At 50.5% G+C, this 20234-nt stretch overlaps 1 protein-coding gene and 1 long non-coding RNA gene across 6 annotated transcripts in view; one reads left to right on the top strand and one right to left on the bottom strand.

Annotated features, from left to right (window-relative positions):
- Positions 1-5538, top strand: part of LOC123800233 (uncharacterized) — a 24721-nt gene extending 19183 nt beyond the window's left edge. Inside the window, exons 3-4 of the long non-coding RNA XR_015724474.1 lie at positions 3991-4088; positions 4612-5538. This is a non-coding gene — a long non-coding RNA (uncharacterized LOC123800233). The remainder of the gene's footprint in view (positions 1-3990; positions 4089-4611) is intronic.
- TMEM171 (transmembrane protein 171) lies at positions 3560-13552 on the bottom strand. 5 transcript variants are annotated; one of them, XM_045809826.2, is made up of 4 exons: positions 13432-13552; positions 9441-10146; positions 5537-5678; positions 3560-3843 (listed from the first exon to the last, which is right to left on the bottom strand). In XM_045809826.2, exons 2-4 carry the CDS (start codon positions 10075-10077, stop codon positions 3645-3647), a joined length of 978 nt encoding a protein of 325 aa, XP_045665782.2. In that variant the 5' UTR covers positions 10078-10146; positions 13432-13552; the 3' UTR covers positions 3560-3644. The 5 variants fall into 5 exon arrangements, with proteins under 5 accessions (XP_045665782.2, XP_045665781.2, XP_045665785.2 ...); XM_045809825.2 differs by lacking the exon at positions 13432-13552 and adding an exon at positions 13090-13361; XM_045809829.2 differs by lacking the exon at positions 13432-13552 and adding an exon at positions 12264-12380 and having other exon boundaries at positions 3560-3840.
- Between the last annotated feature and the right edge of the window lie 6682 nt (positions 13553-20234).

The raw sequence follows: 20234 nt of genomic DNA on the forward strand, positions 1-20234 counted from the left end.
ACTTGGATATTTTCAAGCATTTTCCATTTCAACCTGAACAACACTTTCCTGCACTCTGCCTTGTTTGGACAAACATCATTGATGCTCTCAGCTGTAGGTACCCAGCGGTCCTGACGGCTTCCAACACAAAGAAGCAAAGATAGAACCATGCCTTCCCTAATAAATGAGTCCAAGGTCCCCCAGTCTGTAAATACAGTAGGACTCCCCATATGAAGGAGGCAAGGGCCTCTGACTTGGTTTCCCCATACCTTCGGGGCTGTCTCCTGCATCACTGACAGAGCTGCCTGGAAGGCTGGACTGGCGAGGTGAAGTCCCCATCAACACTGAGGTGCTGACGGTAAACCCACATCCTTCCCTTAGGACCCTTAGCACAGGCTGGTTGTCTAAACAGGCCTCTCTGGAAGGCCTAGAAGTCACAGGGGGCTCATAATCCCAGATAATCCAGCCTACCTGGCATTGCCTCTGCAGTTTCTATTGTCCCCCTAGGCAGTGTTTCCTAGGTTCCCAGATGATAAACACTACTCTCCTGGAGATTTGGATTTATTGGCCCAGTCTGGAATGGAACCCAGGATATTAACTTTTTCAGCAATTAATACTGGTTCTTATCATTGTGGACCCTCGTAGATCCCGTCAGACTACTGTCTGTCTTCTGCCTGCCTAAGGCCACCTTCTGAGGTTCCCTTCCTATCTTTAGATCCATTCCTTTCCTATGACCTGCCCTGGAATGGTGCCTCCCTTCTGGGGCCACCCACCACCTGCCTGGCCTCATTACTCTGCGAAGCAACCATATCAAAGGCCAACAGTCACATCACACCAGGATGTCCCAGAGGCCTCGCCCCACCCCACTACAGCCTCTCAGGTGGAAACTGGATGACCACGTCCTTGCTTCCCCCTCAGCTCTCATCCTCTGAAAACACACTTCCCTTGGCCTGTTACATTCCTCCTTAGCTTGTAAACTGAAGAAATGGCAAAGGGACTTTGCCTAGTCCAACATTTGCTTTCATTTCAGTAGAATTGGTTGATTGAGTTAGTTCACTTAATGGCCCCAGGAGAGGACAAAGAATTCACAAGAACAGTTCTCATGGCATGCAGGCAGTGTGGAAACACAGTACCTGGTGTGGGTTGTCCCACCTGAACTTGCAGAGCTCATCACTGTTTTCCATAAGGTGGCTATCACACCTCCCAGCACCACAGGAGGGAAATCGGGAATAAGATTTTCTATGCTACTGACGAGAACGTTTAGGTCTTCAAAAACGAGTAACACACATGGCAAGATGTTCTATGTGCTTAGTCACTAGAGAAATGGAAATGAAAAACAGCATGAGATACCATTTCATGCTAACTAGGATTGCTATAGTGATGATGATGGTGATGATGACAAAAGAACAAGTGTGGGTGGGGCTGTCGAAGAATCGGAACTCTCATACACTGCTGTGGGAATGGAAAAAGATATAACCTCTGTGGGCAACAGTTTTCATTTCCTCAAAAACTTGAAGTTTGCATATGGTCCAGCGATTCCATTCCCAGGTGTACAACCAAAAGAATTAGAACAGCCCCTCCAATAGATGCTTGTACACGAATGTCCATAGCTGCGCTCATCGGAACAGCCAAAAGTGGGCACAACCCAGATATCCACCAACGGACAAATGAATAAACTGTGGCCCATCCATGCAACGGAATATCACTCCGCTCTAAAAAGCAAGGAAGTACTGATACGTATTATGATGATAAATCTCAAAAACATCATGAAATCCCTGGAAAAGGGAAATCTACAGAGACAGAGCAGAAGGGTGGTTGCCAAGGGGGAGGGGAAGGAGGCAATGGGGAGTGACTGTTTAATGGGCTTTCTTTTGGGATAATGAAAATATTTTGGAATCAGATAGAGGAGGTGGTTATAGAACGTTGTGAATGTACCCAGTGCCCCTGAATTGTTCATCTTAAAATGGTTTATGTTATGTGAATTTTGCCTCAATTAAAAAAAACTGTTAACACATACGAAGGAAAAATCAACTAACAGTCCACCAGTAGGTTTTCGGAACCTGTCACCCTTTGCCAGAACCTTGATAGGTCTAGGATGCATCTTCCAATATTAAATGAGTTGCCCCAGCTCTGCCACCTGTGACTAAACATCTTCATGCGGGAACCTCTTGCAATGCCCGGCTCCATCAGGTTCCAGCTGCTCGACACCCCAGGCACTGACAGAGGTTGGCTAGACTTCCTTCACCAGAAGGTCAGGCTTACATCTAAGAATTTCTAATTGCATTTTAATTTTATTAGCATATAAAGGTAAAATAGTTACAAACCCCGGCTTTTAGCCATTGAAAGGTCTTGGTTATAGAGGGGAACTAAGTGTTTAAAACTAAGTCAGTCTACCTAGAAATTTCAGTTTAATCATTTTAAACAAATAACAGAAGGAAGTGATAATCTACCCTTTGTTCTAATTTTAAATGTGAATAATTAACCTTCCGGGAAAAAAAAAAAAACACCCAGAATTTTAAGAGCAGTTCAATCCAATAAATGTCCAATTCAGAGACAGCTCAGTGGGGCTTGTAGAGACTGCTTCCTGTGATTTATTGTGGTGGCAATTCCCATGGAATCAGTCATTACTTTGGTCAAACTACCGGAGCATTAACGCCCTTAAGTTCTGCTTTTAAGAACTTAACTTCTGGGTAATACAGATTTTTATAGGGGTTATGGCTTGTGCAAAGGCATAAAAAGTTCACATTTTTGCTACATCACGTGTTATCAACAATGCCGTTACTACAGATTTTCATTTTCTAAAAGTCAGTTTCTCCCAGGTATAACTGCTAATACTTAGCGATTATTTCTGGTTTATATCTAGAATTAAATACTTACCATGGTGACCAACTCTGCAGAAGCTTTTGTGCATCAGCAGCCTTACGAAAATAAGAGCTGGTGATCCACGCCGTCAGGCACCAGGACGTTATAACAGGCACCTCCTTCCCTAACCTCTCCAGGGGGATCGAGTTATCCCAGGAACCCAAGAAATCTCTTTTCTGAAAGTGTCACTTCACAGTAAGGATGTTCCTGGATATCAGTGTGCTGAAACTGCCCCAGTGTAAAAGGCCTAATTACCTTCTTGCAAAATGAAAGAAAGAAAGGGGAGTAGGAGAGGAGGAAGAAGGGGGAGGGAGAGGGAAGAAAAGAAGAGGAAGAAGAAATAATAAAGAAATGAGGAGAGTAATCTAGTTGCTCTGCCCCGGAAGCAGTTAACACTGGAAACAGAATGGATCAGGCTGAACATGAACAGCTGCCTCTGGTCAGCGTTTGAACAGCACAGGGTAGGACTTCCAGAACCCATTGCATGGGTTCAGAACCCAGCCTCACCACTTAGAAGCAGTGTGACCTGGAATAAGTTAATTAGCCTCTCAGAGCCTTTGTTTCTTCACCCACCACTTCGAATATAGCAGGTCTCAATGAGAGAACCAGCTTATGGGCAGGCTGGAGGCACATGGCGTCTCCCGTGGTCCACAGTACACTTGATCCAGGACATTCGCTACTGATGCTGATGCTGCAATACCAGGGAAATCAGAACAGAGCCGATGCCATTGTATTTTTTATTAAAAAAACAAATTAAATAAAATAGTGATCAATTTATAGAAAATGGAACTGGAATCCACAGTTCACGGTGGGGGAGGCTCAGAAGATGGAGACGAGGTTATGTTTGCCGCCATTTCTTTTTCTTCATATCTGGGAGGCAGTTCAGAGGAGAGATGCGGAGTGACTGAGATCTCAGAGGACAAAGCAGTCCCAGAAATGGTATATATAGATTCACGATCTCTCTCGGAGGCCGCGCCTTGGTCCTCAGGAGTTGGGGTCCTACTAAAACGAAGGGAGAACAGAAAGGGAAGAGAGGGGGATAGTAACGCACTGTAAATACGAGATTCTTTTCAAAGGTTTGATTTTATGTGTTTAGGAGCATGTGCAAGGGTGTAAGGAATAATTTCTTCCCTGTTCTACTTCTTACAGATACACCTTGAGTCCTTGCCCTTCCTTCCTTAGAGCTGACTGTCACATTAAGAGAGTCTCAGCCCATTGCTGTTTCCCTGTCATTGAGAAGGCACGAGGTAGGAGCATGTCCTTGCCCTCCAAACAGAATATGCACACGCAGAGTTACTGTTCTCTACCGTTCTGTCTTCGGAGACAACTAACGTGAGGTAGACAAACTTAAACGAAGAGAAAATTAAATCCATAAGTCAAAAATGTGAAGGGAGGCAAGAAAGCGTCCCGGTGACTGGCGTGGGCTCTAGCAACAAGCCAACCTGCCTCTGAATCACCACTCCGCTGCTTCCCAGCTGTGTGATCCTGGGAGCAAGTTATTTCACCTCACTAAGGCTCAGTCTCCTCATCTGTAAAATGGGGACGATAAGAGTGCCACCTCGGCTACCCAGGAGAATTACATGAGAGAATGCAAGTAAAGCCACGCCGTGGCACACAGAAATCATGGTAGTAGCAAGTAGGAGTTTGTCTTAAGTTAATAGACATTTATTTAGGGCTTGGGGGAAGTTCATCACTGGAGAAAAGAATACAAAAATTCACTAACAGAATTACACAAATGTCCAGAACCTAACTTCCCCTTCATCCATGCAGGACAATCCCTATGTCCGTCTCTGTCTGGATCTCTGGCCCACTACCCTCTGAAGTGCAAGAAGAACGTGTGCCTTAAATCAGGAATGACCAGGTAAGGTGGCGCCCATCCCCAGCATTCTCTCCAGGTCCCTTGGGTCCTACTTCTCAGTGTCCATAGAAGTCAGCCCCCCAGCCGGTTAGGCTGCCGCCAGCCTTTCCACATGGTGAGCTGTAGCGGTCAGGGCTAGTACCCACGGCGCGGGCTCTGAAGCCTTCAGCTGCATCCCTCTGCCTCAAGGGAAAGCACTTCGATTTATGTTGTTTAATCTGACCCCAGCTATGCCTCTTAATTTGTGGCATACGGGGAGCATGGGGGATGAGGGTGTGAATCTTAGATTTCTCTTCATTCAATCTGAGAAGGCTCTGAGGCCCAGGGAACAACTTCAGATTGAGAGGAGAAGCCCAGCGTGGTTGGGTCAGGGAGCAGGCTATCAGCCAGTCATCCGAGTACCTCCGTGAGATACTGAAACCCTCTGTACCTGCTGGAGGTCCCCTAGGAACCCCACGGCTCCCTGTGATCAAAAGTGCAACACCTAACATAGCAGGGGGCCTCCCAAGCCCTGCTCTGGTGCTCAGTCTGGCTAATAGAGTGTTAAACATTTGAGGATCACCCCTGCCTGGGCTCCATAAAGATGCCTGGAGGAGGCTCTGTATTTAACCCGGCATAACCACTTCTGTAATTTTTAATGTATGTGCTGCCCAACGTTTCCCGAAAGGTATTCTCAATATTAAGGCAATGATTCTGACATAATGCCAGCAAAAAAGCTACTCACACTCTAATGTTTATTCCTGTACCACAGCCTTAAAGGTAATTTGGCCTGAGTTCAGGCACAGGCCTGAGAAAGTTAAACATGCCCGCTCTTGAAGTTCAAATGCAAGGTCTTACCCATAGTTAAAAATACTGTAATACGAAGGTGGGTTTTCATTTGGAAGCAAACCATTAGCCCCAGGACTCGGAGTCACTGTGGAAGCTGAAGACTCGGGAAAGTAAGGTGGTGGGGGAGGTGGGAATATGATCACGGCATCACCTAAGGAAACACAAGTTTTCATTGAAGACAGGTGAGTAATAAATGCAAGCACATTAGCAAGAGTAAAATAAATTAATTACATATCTGGCCCATGAATATAAAAGGTCAAAACACCTATGCTAACTCCAGAATTTAAAAGTGGGCCTATCAAATTCAGAGAGAGGGAGCGCGGAGGTTGCCAGGGGCTGGGGTGAGGCGGGGGGGATTCAAGTGAGTGCTTAATGGGGGCAGTTTCTCTTTGATGATGAAAAACTTCTTGAACTTGATCGTGATGATGGCTGCAGAACTCTGCGAATGTACTTAATGTCACTGTCCACTTAAAAATGCTTAAAATGGTAAATTTTATGTTACACATACTGTACCACATTTTTTTCAAACAGTGGGCCAGGATTTTCCTAGTAAGTCTGAGCTCAAGCATTTCTGTGAGGCATCTGCTTCCTTGGAATGCCTCCTCCTGCAAAACCTTTCTTGTTCTCAACCTGAAATTTTAAGTCGTCAGCCCTTAGCAGTTAGATCAAGTGCCTGTTCCTTACGTGCGGTTTTAGCCTCTGAACAAATGACAACAAGCGAGGCCACAGCCCGTCTCTGTTACTGCCACAGCTGTGCTGTACACTCTTACAGGGGATTTCTCTGCCAACATTTCACCCAAGAGAAAGTCACCCTCAAAGAAAAGCTTGGGTTTTTTGTTTTCATCTTTTTTTTCTTTTTGCATTTCTTTTGCTGCAAAAATTCACTCCAGAATAATCCCATGTTTTGGGGAGGAGGAACAGACACCAGACACAAACTCTCATGTGTCCTCCAATTCCAATACACAAGGCACCACGTGAGTTGCCCAGAATATTCTAGACATGTGGCAGCACCACTCCATAATGGTTTGACGGCAGCCTCGGATAAGCTGGCAGCACCAATTGACATCTGGGGAAGAATGAAGGAGAGAGGACTGTAATTCACTGCGGGGAGGCAAGCCGTTTGTCCCGGCAGCATGACGCTCGTCTAGGTAAAGCACAGGATTCTTTAGCGCTACCAGGGTGCCATTTGCCAATCACCAACCCAGCGTGGCCCTGGGCGAGTGATTTGACCCCACAGGCCTCAGCCGCCACATCGGTGAATCGCAGGCCATCCGTAACCATACCTGCCTCAGAGGTCAGGCAGGAGGACTGGAGGCGCAAGTGGTGGTTACAACAGTGCTGGTCACGGAGCCAACGCTCGCAGCAGCAACACGCCTGCAAGGGTGCTTTCTGCACAAGCCGCTGCCAGCAAGTGGCACGGATTGGCATGTCTGATGGAACCCTCCCAGCTGGCAGCCCATCTCCTCGCTGCCTCAGTAGGGGACGTAGCCCTTCCAAAAATGTGTGAGCTCTTTCTCTCCTTCTACAAGCACATGGCCACGAGAGCTTAAGGTATACACCGCTCACCTAAACCTGATAACATCTAATGGTTATCTTGGGCTTCTCATTTAGTTTTTTTCACAGGTATTGGTAGGTTAGAGGAAGTAAGGTCTATTGTTTACTTTAATGACACAGTGTAGAACAAAGGAGCGGGGAATAAGCCTCTAGAGCAGGCCAGTCACCTCTCCAAGGCAAACAAGGAAGTGCTCCGAGTCACCAGCTGTCTCTGAGCCTTGTGAGGCCTCTGCCCATCAGTTCCCCGCCCTCCCGAGCCTTGCAACCTGCTCTCCCTGAAAGCAGTCCCATCCCCCCTGGGTTTCCTTTTCACTGTGTCCTGCAGGACTTGATGCCCTCTGAGTTGACAGCAGACATCCCTCAAGGGAGAGCTGTCTCATGCCTCTGCTTGTGTGTCCAGGACCCAGCACTGAGTGTGCCCACAGTAGGGATATCACGCATTTGGGGAGGAGGGGATTCCATTCTGGGAACAGCTGAATTCTGGAACTTAGCCAAGAACTGCCTCTCATCACCCCAACCCTCATAAGGCAGAATTGACCATTGATAGACAGTGTCTAGATTCTTATCAATTAGGCTAAAAGGCACGATTTCTAAAGGAGAGAAAAACAAGGGGTTAGGCTGCCAGACTTTCACAGGTTTGATGGAACTTAAAGGGTTAAACAGAAAAGATTTTACACGATGGAGGATGGAGTGCCAACATCAGGAGGAGAACCCCCCCCCCAAGTCACTATGTCCCAGCACCAGCAGCCCTGCTTTCTGCTGCCCCCCAATTCCAGCCATCAGGAGAGAGGAGAGCGTCAAATGAGTGTATTAACTTGTCCCCGCTGTGTTCCCCAAAAGGACTGAGCACGTCTATAACATAGGGTAAGCCCTTTCGTCCTGTAACAGCTACCCTCAACACTTGGGGGAGGATGAAACCAGCAGAAACAGAATTATAGCCATGTGCCCAGAGGCCCTCCCCGGTGCTCTGTGGGGGCCATAGTCGATGCGTGCCCCCTGCTTGGGTTTGGAGCCTGGCTCTGCTACTTGCTCGTCTATGACCTTGGCAAGATATGTGATATCCTTGTGCCTCAGTTTCTTCATCACTCACAAGGGGATACTAAGAGTATCTCCCTCATTGGGTTGTCGTAGGTGTGAACAAATTTGACAGAGTAGGCCCTTGAAGGGCCTTGAAGTAGGCCCATATCTGTGTTAGCTGTTATTAATATATAACTAATATCAGTGTGGTCACCATAAATATATAAATACACAAATAGTAGCCTGGGAGTTTCAACCACGGCTCCAGGATTGGTCTGTAAATCCGTCTGCCCTTGCCGCCAAGGCCGGTGCCATGCAAGGCTGGCAGTCCAGGGAATTGCCCCAGTGAGTAGCGCTTCCTGCAGCAGACAGCCCCAAACATGAGAAACATCTCATTCACCACATTCCTCTTCTGTTTCCCCCCATGGTTTCTGCCCCATAATGCTCTATGCCTGGCCTTTTAGGTGTCATGGCCGTGGCTTCAGAGCTTTACCCTTTCAAAAGTAGAAGATTGAAAAAAAAAAAGTGACTTTCAAAAATGAGCAGCAATGGGGTTTCTCCTTGGTTGTGTGAAACTGAGGCCAAAGCTCCTGATGTTGTGCTGGAGGGGGCTGACTCCAGGAAATAGTAATCCATCTCTTCTGCAGAACCCAGAGAATGCAAAAGACATTTCTCAGCACGTTTCATCATTATCTGTGCCACTATTTCCAAACTTTGCCTCCACCGTGATGCCAAGGTTAAAGTTACAGAAAATGGAGAACAACGTGGGAAACAGTGTGGAAAGCCCCCAACCCCCAAAACACAGAAGATCCACGGACTTGGGGGCAGTCAGAATCCTAGAATGTTAGTGCTGGAAGGAATCTTAGCAATGCGATGCTCATTTTCTAGATACATAAACTCAGGCCAGAAGGGGTTAAGGACTTACGGAGGACAGCCAGCCAGCCAGTGACCACCAGGGATGAGAATCTGCATGTCCAACGCAAAGTGCCCTAGCTTTCAAGTCACTGGGCGGGTCTCTAACGCGACAGAAGGCTCCCAGGCTATACTAGCACTTTCACTCACTTTCCTCTTCATTTTCTCTGTGACCTCAGTCAAGGTCATGACTTAACGTCCCAAAGCTTTTGCTCAATTGTAAGGAATTGCTGGAAGGAGATGATGTGCACAAGGATTCTTACAGGGCTTAGCACAACAGCCGTGCTGTGCATGTGTGCACATGCGTGCGTGTATGTGTAAGAGGGACAGAGAAAAGAGAGAATCTAGGCCAGACCCGAGGACAGCCCAGCGAAGCCCTGATGCCACAGCCACTGTGATGTGAGCGTGCCCACCAACGACAGCCACATACCTACAGTGACCTGGACGGGCTCCGTGCTCTGCATCGGTCTGTCTTCACTTTCAGAGGCATCCTGGCCCTCATTCAAGTTGTTTCTCTTAACATGGGCAACCACAAAGAAACACAGTCCCATGAGCACAATCAAGGGCCCCATGATCTGCAGGGACAGGAATCCACAGATCTGGGGCTCCACGTCGGCCGTGTCTGTCTCATTCAGTGGTTCCTGCGCCCAGTCTGAGCCGCATCCAGGGACCCAAATGCCCAGTATGCTGATGAGCATGCCACTTGTCAAGAACAGAAACCCGAAGATCAGACACTGGGCAAACTGGCGGCTCTCTCCACAGATGAAGGCTCGGTCAGGGTCCGCCTGACTGCCCCGCAGGCGCCCCTCTCGGAGCTGAAGTCGTGCCCGAGAGCGGGCCAGGATCACAGCCCCGAGCCCCACCGCGGCACAGGCGGGCCCCGCGACCTTCAGCACCATGCTGCAGTCTGGGAAGATTTTGTACTGGCATGCCTGGAACCCAAAGATGGAGAGCAGGACTCCCACACACAACAGGATGGCACCAAAGACAAAAAGGAAGAAAATGAGCTTGCTGACACGCCTGTCCCGCTGGACCCCGTCTGGCTCAGCAGCAGCTACAGGAGACATGGCCGGAAGAGGCCCCTTCCCCAGAATCGGGCAGGATGAGTTTCCTTCCCTCCAGTGGTTTCAACAGCTCTGAAAATACAACCAAACACCAAATTAAAGTGGGCACAGGTGTTCCTGACCCGCCCCGGCCATTTTAGAAATCACACCAGGATGAAATCATAGGGAACAGAACTTGATGCAAGTGATACACTGTGAAACAATGAGCTGGTTTATGAGTCAGAAGCACTGGCATTCAGAAACTCCTGAATATGTAATTTTATGAAGATATTCAAGAAGAGGAAATGCAATTACCATATACCTAAGAGGATCTTTAAAAAAACAAAACCCATACAAGAGAAGTAACTGGGTGTGGCTTTTCCTGTTATGAGTGTTCCCCGGGGGCAACAAAACAAAACAAAACAAAACTAAACAACCCCCCCCCCCAAAACAGTGGTGAGTAAGGGAAGAACTACTGGAATTATTTCTGATTTACAGACATTCCATATTTCATCACAGCTGCTCTGAGCATTTCCGAGTCGATAAATTTTCATTCAGTAACTAACTTTCCATTTCCTATTTTAGACTGTGGCAACTTTCCATTCCCCTGCTTTCTTCTAAGGCTCGGACACCTGCAGGAGGCCCAAGTTCAGTCGTTTCCATTGAAGGGGAAGGCAGTTCAGGAACACAGTGAGTTGGGGGGATTTTAAGTTAACTCTGTCAAAATGTGATTCTTGAGTTCTCACACAAGCACTGGGGCTGCCCGGGCCTGGAACCCCCGGCCCCGGCTGACTGGGCCAGGGTGACCCAGGGGAGTCTGGCACAGCAGGTCAGGCAGAGCCTTGTCTCCCAGGTGTGCAGGCGGCCTCTCATGAACCCTCCTCCAAGGTGCCTCTCACTTCCACAAAAAGGTTTAGGCTCAGTTAAAAATAAGCAGCTGATAAAATCACCAGTTACAAAGCACGAAAAATAACAGAACTTGGCTTTGAAGGAAGACTGCGAGATCAAGTGGGAAAGCACCTCCCACAAGATCACCCAAGCCCTGTGCTGATATTACCATATATTAAGTGTACCTGAATCAGTTGTTAATAGTTGTCTACTGTATGCAGATTGACTGTATTATTTTAGTTATCTTGTCTGACTCTCATGAGTGGGATATTTTACCAGGACCCTTCAAGTTGGGGCACTGGAAAAGACAACCGAAGTGTGAAGACCATTTTTACTTGCTCAAGGAAAGAACTAAAAATATTTTGTGCCATTTGTATCCATGATCACATGAAGGAGCTCAAGATTGAAGCTGTAAAGCCAGGCGGTCCTGACAAACCCAAGTCATGTCCAAGGAGGGTCAGTTTAAGTAAACAAATAGCTGGTCTTATACTAGGAAGTACTTTTCCAGGAAAAAGTGCAATAGAATCAGAAGGAAGTTGGAGAAAGAAGGAAATCTAGGGGGGAAATAGCTTCCATTTTAAACCTGGACAAACTATATTTATGAAGCTGGAATAAGCTGAGAAAAACGCTTAAAGAAAATATTGCACCAATTTATAAAACAGAAATCTGAATCATGTAATCTCTTTTGCTGGTTCCAGAGATAAGGGTGATTCTCTGTTACAAAGTCCTATTAGGAATTCATTGAATTCCTGGTACCTTCAATTCTGAAGCGTCACCAGGCTTCAGATGTCTTAAGGCGAATTCCCCAAATACTAGTAGAGTAAAAAGAAGCCTAAAACTGGATCTGTAGCTCTTATCTATGGACAAGTGGACTAAACACCTGCCATATGTATTAATCCCTCAACCATAATTGCATGTGGGTGGTCAAGTCTGTCTCCTACATGCATTCACGAACGTACACAAAGACATCTACACTAACAGAAAATTAGACCTTTTCCAAATACTAACCTACATTTAATTTCCCCAAAGCCAAATCCACCTCTCCACCACTGTTTTCCAAAGTCCATTTCCAAATCAGCAGCATCTCACCATGCCCAAGGCTCTGCTGCGTTTGGGGATCGAGGTAAAGACAGCCAAAAGTCTTTTATAGGGAATCCTTTCCCCGGTTTCAGGGAGCGCGAGCGGCTGGGCTTGCGGCTCCCACCCCCGCAGATTCAGCTCAGGGTCCTCAGCGCCCGCGCCGCTCCCCGCACCAAGACGTGGCCGCGAAAGAGCCGCGCCCGAGCGGGAGTGCGGAGAAGCGCGGGGACCGCAGCTCTCACCTGAGCCTTCGTCCTGCGTGCGCGCTGCCTGCGCCTGGGCGCGTCCCGGGAGCTTGGCGCCGCCTCGGGGTCCGCGCTCCGCGGGCCGGCGCTGGCCGTGGGCACCCGGCTGGGCGCGGCCTCCCTGTGGCGGCCCGCACCGCACGCTCCCACCTGCGCGTCCCGGCGCGGAGGGCGGGCCGCCACTGTATTTACAGAAGGAGGCGGTCCCAGAGAGGGCGCGGCGGCTGGGGGCACGGCTGGGCAGGGCTGACCGGCGGGAGCTGGCCGCCACCAGGTGCTGCCCTGCGGGGCCGGAGGCGCGCCCGGCGCGGCGGTGGCCGACAAGGGGTGGCCTCGGAGCCCAAAGCTGGCAGACTGGACCGCTTCGCCCGTGACCGTGAGCGCGAGGAATCCGGGGAAGATGGGTACCCCCGCCACCGGCCGCAGCCGTAGGAGGCAGGGGGCGGCGAGTTGAGGTTCTCCTCTTGGCTGCCGGAGCTGCGCGCCGCGCGGGCCGAGATCCAGGCAGCAGGATGGGACCCGGATCCTTTGGGCGCTCAGGGCCCAGAATCGAAGCTGGGGAAGAGCCTGGCCCCCTTGCCGATGTGGCCGTGGTCCAGGCAGGATGGATCCCCGCGTTCCTGCGGCGGCGCTTTCGGCCACGACGCCGTCTGGAACCGGTCTTCCGAGTGGCGGGTGGCCCTCCTGCCGCTCCGGAGACCTTGACGGCGGTCACTGGAGCGAGTCCCTGGCGGCCAGCTCCCCGACCGCGAACGCGTTATGAAGACACCAGGTCACTGAAACGTGTGCTTGTTTTAGAATGGAAGGCAAGGGTCCTCCGTACCTGAGCCGTTCAGGCATGAGGTCCTAGCTGGAAGACTGAAGCAGGCCCTTGGCAGGTCAGCTCTGTCCCTTCCACACTCACACGTACGCTCTTTGCCATAGAACCCCTCTTCCGGTTCTCGATTGTTAATGGTAGGGAGGAATTAAAGTGGTAACTTTCCCTGCCCTTGAACCAGGAGTTTCGGGATGGGTTTGCCAATCCCCGTGCTATTTGTAACCTGCCCTGTAACACGTGACACGGACCCAACTATGCCAGTTTCCACCCCAGAGGTCAGGGCGCCGTGGAAGGTGAGTCAAGGGCTCAGCCCAAGTACAGCTGCGCGGTGAAGCCCTGGGGACTTACCCATCCCGCCACTTCTCCCGGCTTGCTGTCAGCTTTGCCTGAAACCGGTCACGAGTTCATGCCAGTTGCTTTCAGCTTTTTAAAGTGTGAACACTTTGCATATCTAATACAGCAAGTAGTTCCGTAGGTCTCCCTAACGGTAAAGAGTGAGATGGGCTTAGCCAATTACCAGGGGTGCAAGGGAGACTCTCAAAGAAGGGGTCAGAGGGAGGCAAAGGGGGAAGGCTGGTTCCCTGGACTCTGAGCCCTGGCTGGCTGGCTGGCTGGCTGGGTGAGATGAGGCTTCAGGAGGGAGGTATCTTGGACATGTTCCAGGGTTGCAATTTGCTGGGGGCACTTGTCCCAGTGGCTGGATGTGGCCTTTTTCACAGCCAGAGTGCCGTGGCCTCGGACAATCTCTGCCCTAACTAAATACTGCTGTTTATTACTATCTGAATAATACTGACATCCTTGTCTCTGTGTCAGCTTCTGTGTTCCCCATTTTACCTACAGCCTATGATTCTTTCGTGTGTGTTCCCAGCAACTCAGAGAAGGGGGGAGCCAGAAGAGGATGGGGGGCTCTAAGCCAGTCAGTTTTCAGTTGAGGGAACCAAAGCCCAAAGGCAAAAACTGACCTCTGCAGGTGATTAACATGGAGCCTGGGCCCGAACCAGATGTACCGACTGTTCCTCCTAGATACACCTGTCACCCAGAGGATGCACAATGCCATGAACTCAGAAAACGGCTTTTTATTGTGGCTTTTTTTTTTTTCAGAGATAGTGAGAGAAAATGCATGAGAGCAGGGGAGGGGGAGAGGGAGAGAGAGAATCTTAAGCAGGCACCACATAGGGCTCTATCTCACGACCCTGAGATCGTGACCTGAGCCGAAACCAAGAGCCAGATGCTTAACTGACAGAGCCACCCAGGCAGCCTGATTACGTGGGTTTTTAATTATTATAACAATATAGACGCTGTATCCCAAGGACATTGTGGCTCTCTGCGTCTGGGGTGGAGCTCTCCTGGTCAAAGTGTCAGTATATCCCGGGGTAGAGAGGCCTCAAAGTACACCTAGCTAGCAGGCAGATAAGCAAGAGCCTGATTGCACAATAGCAGCCGACACCAAGCTTTCTAAGAACACAGGCCCAGTACACAGAATGTGTTCTCCCTACACAGCCCTTCCTTGTACAAGAGGGTTTCCATCTCCACGGGCCCTCATGCTTTTCCTTCTTCTGTATCTGAAACTCGATCTCTGGCCGCGTCGTGTGCGGACCTGCAAGGGGACTGTTGATACAGCTGCCCTCCGGTGCCACATGACTGAGGGCTGGCCACACGTGACGGCCTTGAACGTACAGACACCAAGGACGATCAGATTAGCCTCCGCTCGGGATGCCGGCTGCTTGGACTGTTTGTCTTGTGGAGCCTGTTTGCCTAAATTAAAATCCTTGGAAACCGATCGTCGGTCAAGTATGAAAGACAAAGCCACCCGCCTTCCAAGTGCTCATCTTGGTGGCAGACTTATTTTGAGGAGAGAGGCTGGGTGACCTCCTTCCTCTCTAATACCAGGTGGCCTTTTCCAGCCTGTCGGGTCGTGAAAAAAGAGAAGACCAGACAGAACCCCTAGAAAAATAGCATCAGAACAGGCTTTTTAAAATGAACGAATCTTGGGGCACCTGCGTGGCTCAGTCAGTTAAGCGTCTGCCTTCGGCCCAGGTCACGATCCCAGGTCCTGGGATCAAGTCCCACAAGGGACTCCTTGCTCAGTGGGGAGCCTACTTCTCCCTCAGCCTGCCACTCCCCCTGCTTGTGCTCGCTCTCTCTGACAAACAAATAAATAAAATCTCAAAAAAAAAATAAAAGGGGGGGGTGAATCTTGAATTCAGGAAGTGGGTAGGGGCCGTGAAGCTGTGGCACGCATTCATTTATTCATTCAGCAAATGTTTACTGAGTGCTGACCGCAGGCCAATAAACAGACCCAGAATCCTTTGCCCTCGTGGAACCTCTATACTAAGGAAAAGGAGAAGGACAACGAACGAAACACGGAAATGATACAGGGAATTAGAAGGTGGTAGGTGGCTGGGGAGATTCTGCACCCAGGAGGCTGGTTAAGGAAGGCGTCTGTCAGGAGGGGACACTGCAGCAGAAACTTGAAGGGGATGGGGAAGCAAGTGTATTGATCATCTATGACTGCATAACAAATGACCCCCAAGCTTGGAAGCTTAAAGCAGCAAAGGTTTATTATCTCTCAGTTTCTGAGGGTCAGGAGTTTCAGAGCAGCTTAGCCAGGTAGTTGTGGCCCCGGATCTCTCATGAGGCTGGAGTCCAGCTGATGGCTGGGGTCGCATCCCCTGAAGGCCTGTCTGGAGTTGGCGGGTCTGCCTCCACGGTTGCTCCCTCCTGCGGCTCTGGGCAGGAGGCCTCGCTTTCGCTTTCGTACCGTGTAGACCTCTGCACAGAGCCATCTGATTGTCCTCATGACATGGAAGCTGACTTCCCCTAGAGGGAGTGATCCAAGAGAGCAAATGAGGGGGAAGACGCAGGGCCTTTTATGACGTAGTCCCTGAAATCCCACACCTTTGCTCTGCTGTATTCTGTTCCTTAGAGTTGCGCCACTAAGTCAAGAGGAGGGAAATTAGGCTCCACCTCCTGAAGGGGGAGACTATCAAAGAACTGGTGAGCACGTTGTAAAACTATCACAGAGAACTATAGTGATATTTTGGTGAAGAAGGGAAGGGCCTTTCAGGCAAAGGAGATAGCAAGTGCAAAGGCCCTGAGGCAGAACCAGGGATGGCATATTCAAGGAAGAACAAGACGCCAGGGTGAGCAAGGGGATAAGGAACAGGAGAGGAGGTCAGAGAGGAAAGGGGTGTGTGTGTGTGTGTGTGTGTGTGTGTGTGTGTGTGTATGTGTGGCCATGTGTACCCGATTGTGTAGAGCTTCATGGGCCATTGTAAGTACTCTGAGTGAGATGAGGAGCCTTTGGAGAGTTTTTTTAGCTGAGTATGGTGTGATCTGACTTATTCTTTTTAAGGCAACAGTGGCTTCCAGGTGAGACTAGTCTGAGGAGGGGGAAGGGTGTAAGAGAGACATTCAGGAGACCGTTATAATAACCCAGGAGAGAAATGGCTGTGGCTTGTGTTTGGAGGTGAGAAAGCAGTGGGACCCTGTATATATCTCGAAGAGAGAGTCCTTGGACAGGATGTGGGTTTTGATTTGAAGGTTTTTGGCCTGAGGAACTGGAAGGATGGTTCTGGTATTGCCCAGGATGGGGAGAAGGAAGGCAGGACAAGTTTGAGAGGGAAGCTTCTGGGCATGTTAACTTTGAGATGTCCATTTCTCCATCCGAGTGGAGAAGGTGAGTAGGCAATGGGATATCCAGGCCTGGAGTTAGGGAATTCTGGGAGGAATACTTTGCCGTGCTCCGTTAGGTCTGATCATTACAGAATCAAGGAGGCAGGGCCCCTCATTGGGAAGAGTTTACACATGCATATGTGGCTACGCCCGCGGTCGGTGCTGCGGAGGGCACCAAGCAGACACAAAGCAGTGGGCAGTCTGGTGCTCTCCGATGCGGGGATTTCTGACGTTTTCAGGGGGCAGGGGGCGGCCAGTATGGCCAGGAATGAGTTTCTTCTGGTGCGGGGGCTTCTGCTGCTCTGTACTCTGCTGACGCTGGGGTACAGGAATTTGCTCTGAGTGCTGGGTCGTGGGTCCATAGTTCAGCCGGTGTTCCCAGCTCAGAACCTAGGTGGGTGCCATCCAGCTGCCCACCCCTGCAAAGGCTGCTGCAGTCAAGGGAGGCCAAGGTTTCTGGGCCATTCTCTTCCTCCACACCCCTGTGTTGGACTTGGGCCAGGCCTGAGAGGTATGGTGGGTGGGACTGACTGACTTGGCAGGCTTGAGTGGACGGTTTATATTTGGCCCCTTAGCTGACCCCCAGTGCAGAAACTGGTGTTTCGCAGTCATTTTATTGCCTGGAACGGTACTGCTGATTTCGCACGGGTGATAACAGCTGTGCTTGCGTGCGGCGAGCTGGAGCCAGGGCTATGGAATGCGAGGAGTTGTTTCAGAGAGAGTGAGTGAGGATTTGCCATGGTCTTGGCAGAGGCCTCCACATTGCCGGGGGGCGGGGTGCATTTCGACAGTGGCGGCTGCTGGCTGGAAGAGAGAACAGCACAGGGACAGCAAGAGTTTTCTGGAAATGTCACAGTCTTCTGGCAGTTTGCATTGCCTCCATCAATGCACTGACTGGGTTGCAAAGAGCAAAGTATTTCTCCCCAGTATATAAAAAGGGCATAAATGGACCTCAGTTTAGATCCTGGCTTTGCCACCTAGTAGCTGGGTGCCTTTGGGCAGGTGAACACATTTTCTGTGCCTCAGTATCCTCGCCTGTAATATGGGAATAAGCAGACCTACCTCAAAGGATGTCTTGAAGAATAAATTTCTGGGACACGACGAGCCACCAGTCAATGTTTGTGCAGCTGGTCTCGTCTTCCATCTGTGGCTCCTCCCTGGCCCACAGTCTTCAGCAAGGCTGAGCTGACCCATCTGTGGAGCAGGTAAAGGGAGGGGTGAGGAGGGAGATGAGGAGGCTCCCTGAGAGCAAAGTGAGCCATGCTGACTTGTCTTGCTCACTTGCGATGGTCTGAGCCGGTGCCAGCTCTACTCCAGCACACTCCCCAGTAATTCCTGGGAGTCCTCAAAGGTGTGTGCCCCATGATGTCAAAAGCCAGCTGTCCAGATGGTCACCCAGTGTTGTCTGCCCTTACTCCACCACTGCCCCCAGCCCTGGAGGGACCCTGCAGGCTGTTCCCCAGCCAGTGGGTAGCCTGGGTCTGGGGTTCCACCTGCCAGCCTCTCCTCGATCCACCTGCACATTTCAGCCCCAGCACTACACCCTTGGTTCTGGCCCTCCACTTCCTGCTTGCCACTGATGATTCCAAAAAGGAGTCAATTCAGATTACAGTGCTCCGAAAATAGAGCCAGGTGAAGTAAATCTGAAAATAAGTGAGAAAAGGAAAGAAAAAAGAAAAGGTTGGCTGTCCTTCCTGTCTCGCTCCAATAGCTTGTCGGTAATGTATAGGGGACAGGGTGGAATCCCTTTGCTATTATGCATACAGGTGACTTAGCTGTTTTAGGGTCTGATGTGGACACTTGTCTGAGACACTTGGAGATGGCTCTCAGAATAGCCCAACCCAGACCCCCGGGAGGGGGCCATCTGACTGCTGAGGTGCTGTCTGTGGGGACCCCGGTGCCCAGCGGGGCCCCGGCAGGCAGGGTGCAGCCTTCCCAGGTGGTCCCCTCACGGACACAATTGAACCCTTGGCTTCTCCCATAGCAACTGCTGGCCTGAAAACTGAAGCAGTAAGAATGTGAACACCTGAGAGCTGGGCATCCGATCATTTAAAAGGCAGCTTGGCAGGAAGCCACCTCCTAAATGCCCCAGATTTTAACAAAAGGCCCCTTGTCACAGCCACAGAATGCAGGTAAAGCCAGGGCTGGAGGTGGTGTTGATTCAGAAAGAAAGAAAAGAAAACTGCCCTATGGGTTTTTTTCCTTGTGAACCTGTCTCACAGGGTTATTGAAAGGATTGAATGAATACACAGAGAAAGACCTGCTGTAATTTGTGCTTGGATGCCATTCTGGAAAAAATAATTTCTCCTCAATAATAATTGCTAACTCCTACATAAAGCATGCTCTGTGTTTATAGTGACGCACCTCTTACTCTCTTGCACTGCATAACAAGCCAATGGCATAAGGATTGTTCCCCATTTGACGCATGCAAAGAGGGGGTGAGCAGCTCCGACCCTAGCTTGCACCATGCTTGTCCCCTCTCCTAAGGAAGTCCGAAGCTCCGCCCACAGCATCCTTTTTCGCGGCCGATGGGAGGTAGCTGTGGCTCTTTTTCCACGTCAGTTTTGAGTCACTCGTGGGCAAGCTAACAAACTCCCCTTCATTTTTTAATTCTCCAATTAAAAGTCATTTCTCCGGAGAGCCCCCAAATCTGCATCAGCCCCGGCTCCGCACACCGCCTGGTGATTTTCAGAGTCCCTGGCATTTTTCATTCAGGGCACTTGCCACAAGTGTGGTTGATGATCCTTTTGAGACCCCTTCTCCTCGATCCTTTGCCGTCCACACCACTGTGTCACCCTCGCCCTTGTTGTTGCTGCGATCCCGGACCTCCCCCTCCCACCGGCCCGCACAGGTTCGGGCACCTGGCGCCCAGGTCTCTCCCATTTCAAATCCTGCCTTCATCCCGAGTGCCTTCGACCTCGCAGGGATGACCCAGGCGAAGTCCAGACAGACCTTCTGCGCCGGTCCACTTCCGCGGACACCTCCCGCCGGCTCACGCTGGAGCCGTGATGCTGTGAAGCAGCGCCCCCTGCGACAGCAGGCGCCGGAGCGTCTCCTTCCTCGCGTGTGTCCAGCCCGCCGTTGCGGCTGCGCTGTGCGTCGCTCCCACCGGACCCGGCTTGCTGCGGGCGGCGCTCTCCTCTCTTCCCGTCTCTCTTGTGCCGCGTAGATTCTGTGGCCTGTCCGTCCCGTGGCCCTCTTTCCGATTCCCTAACTGTGCAAGCCGGTGTCTTCTCATCCCCGCGCCTGGCAATGCCGCTTTCGCTCCCCTTTCTCAGCCGGTGCCTCCGCGGCCGCGTGCTGCTGGTGAAAGACACCACCCCAGAGCCCACCGCTATCTGCATACATCAGTGTCCCCCAAACGGAAGGGCCCTCAGCTGTGCCTGGCAACGCAACCTCGCAACCTCGTTTTGCTCCTAGACTCGCTTTCCACACGCCTGTTTCGCCAGATGGCCCAAAGCCTAGTGAGCCCTGCC

Source organism: Ursus americanus, chromosome 5, assembly GCF_024610735.1.
Source record: "Ursus americanus isolate L20-20 chromosome 5, mUrsAme1.1.p, whole genome shotgun sequence".
NCBI classification, from domain to species: Eukaryota; Metazoa; Chordata; class Mammalia; order Carnivora; family Ursidae; genus Ursus; species Ursus americanus.

Coding starts and splice junctions, on each gene's coding strand:
- TMEM171 (XM_045809826.2), bottom strand. CDS start 10,077: ATGTCTCCTGTAGCTGCTGCTGAGCCAGACGGGGTCCAGCGGGACAGG. Junction 5,679..9,440: donor GCCCGTCCAGGTCACTGTAG/GTATGTGGCTGT, acceptor GTGTTTCCTTAG/GTGATGCCGTGATCATATTC. Junction 3,844..5,536: donor TACAGTATTTTTAACTATGG/GTAAGACCTTGC, acceptor CCTTCGTTTTAG/TAGGACCCCAACTCCTGAGG.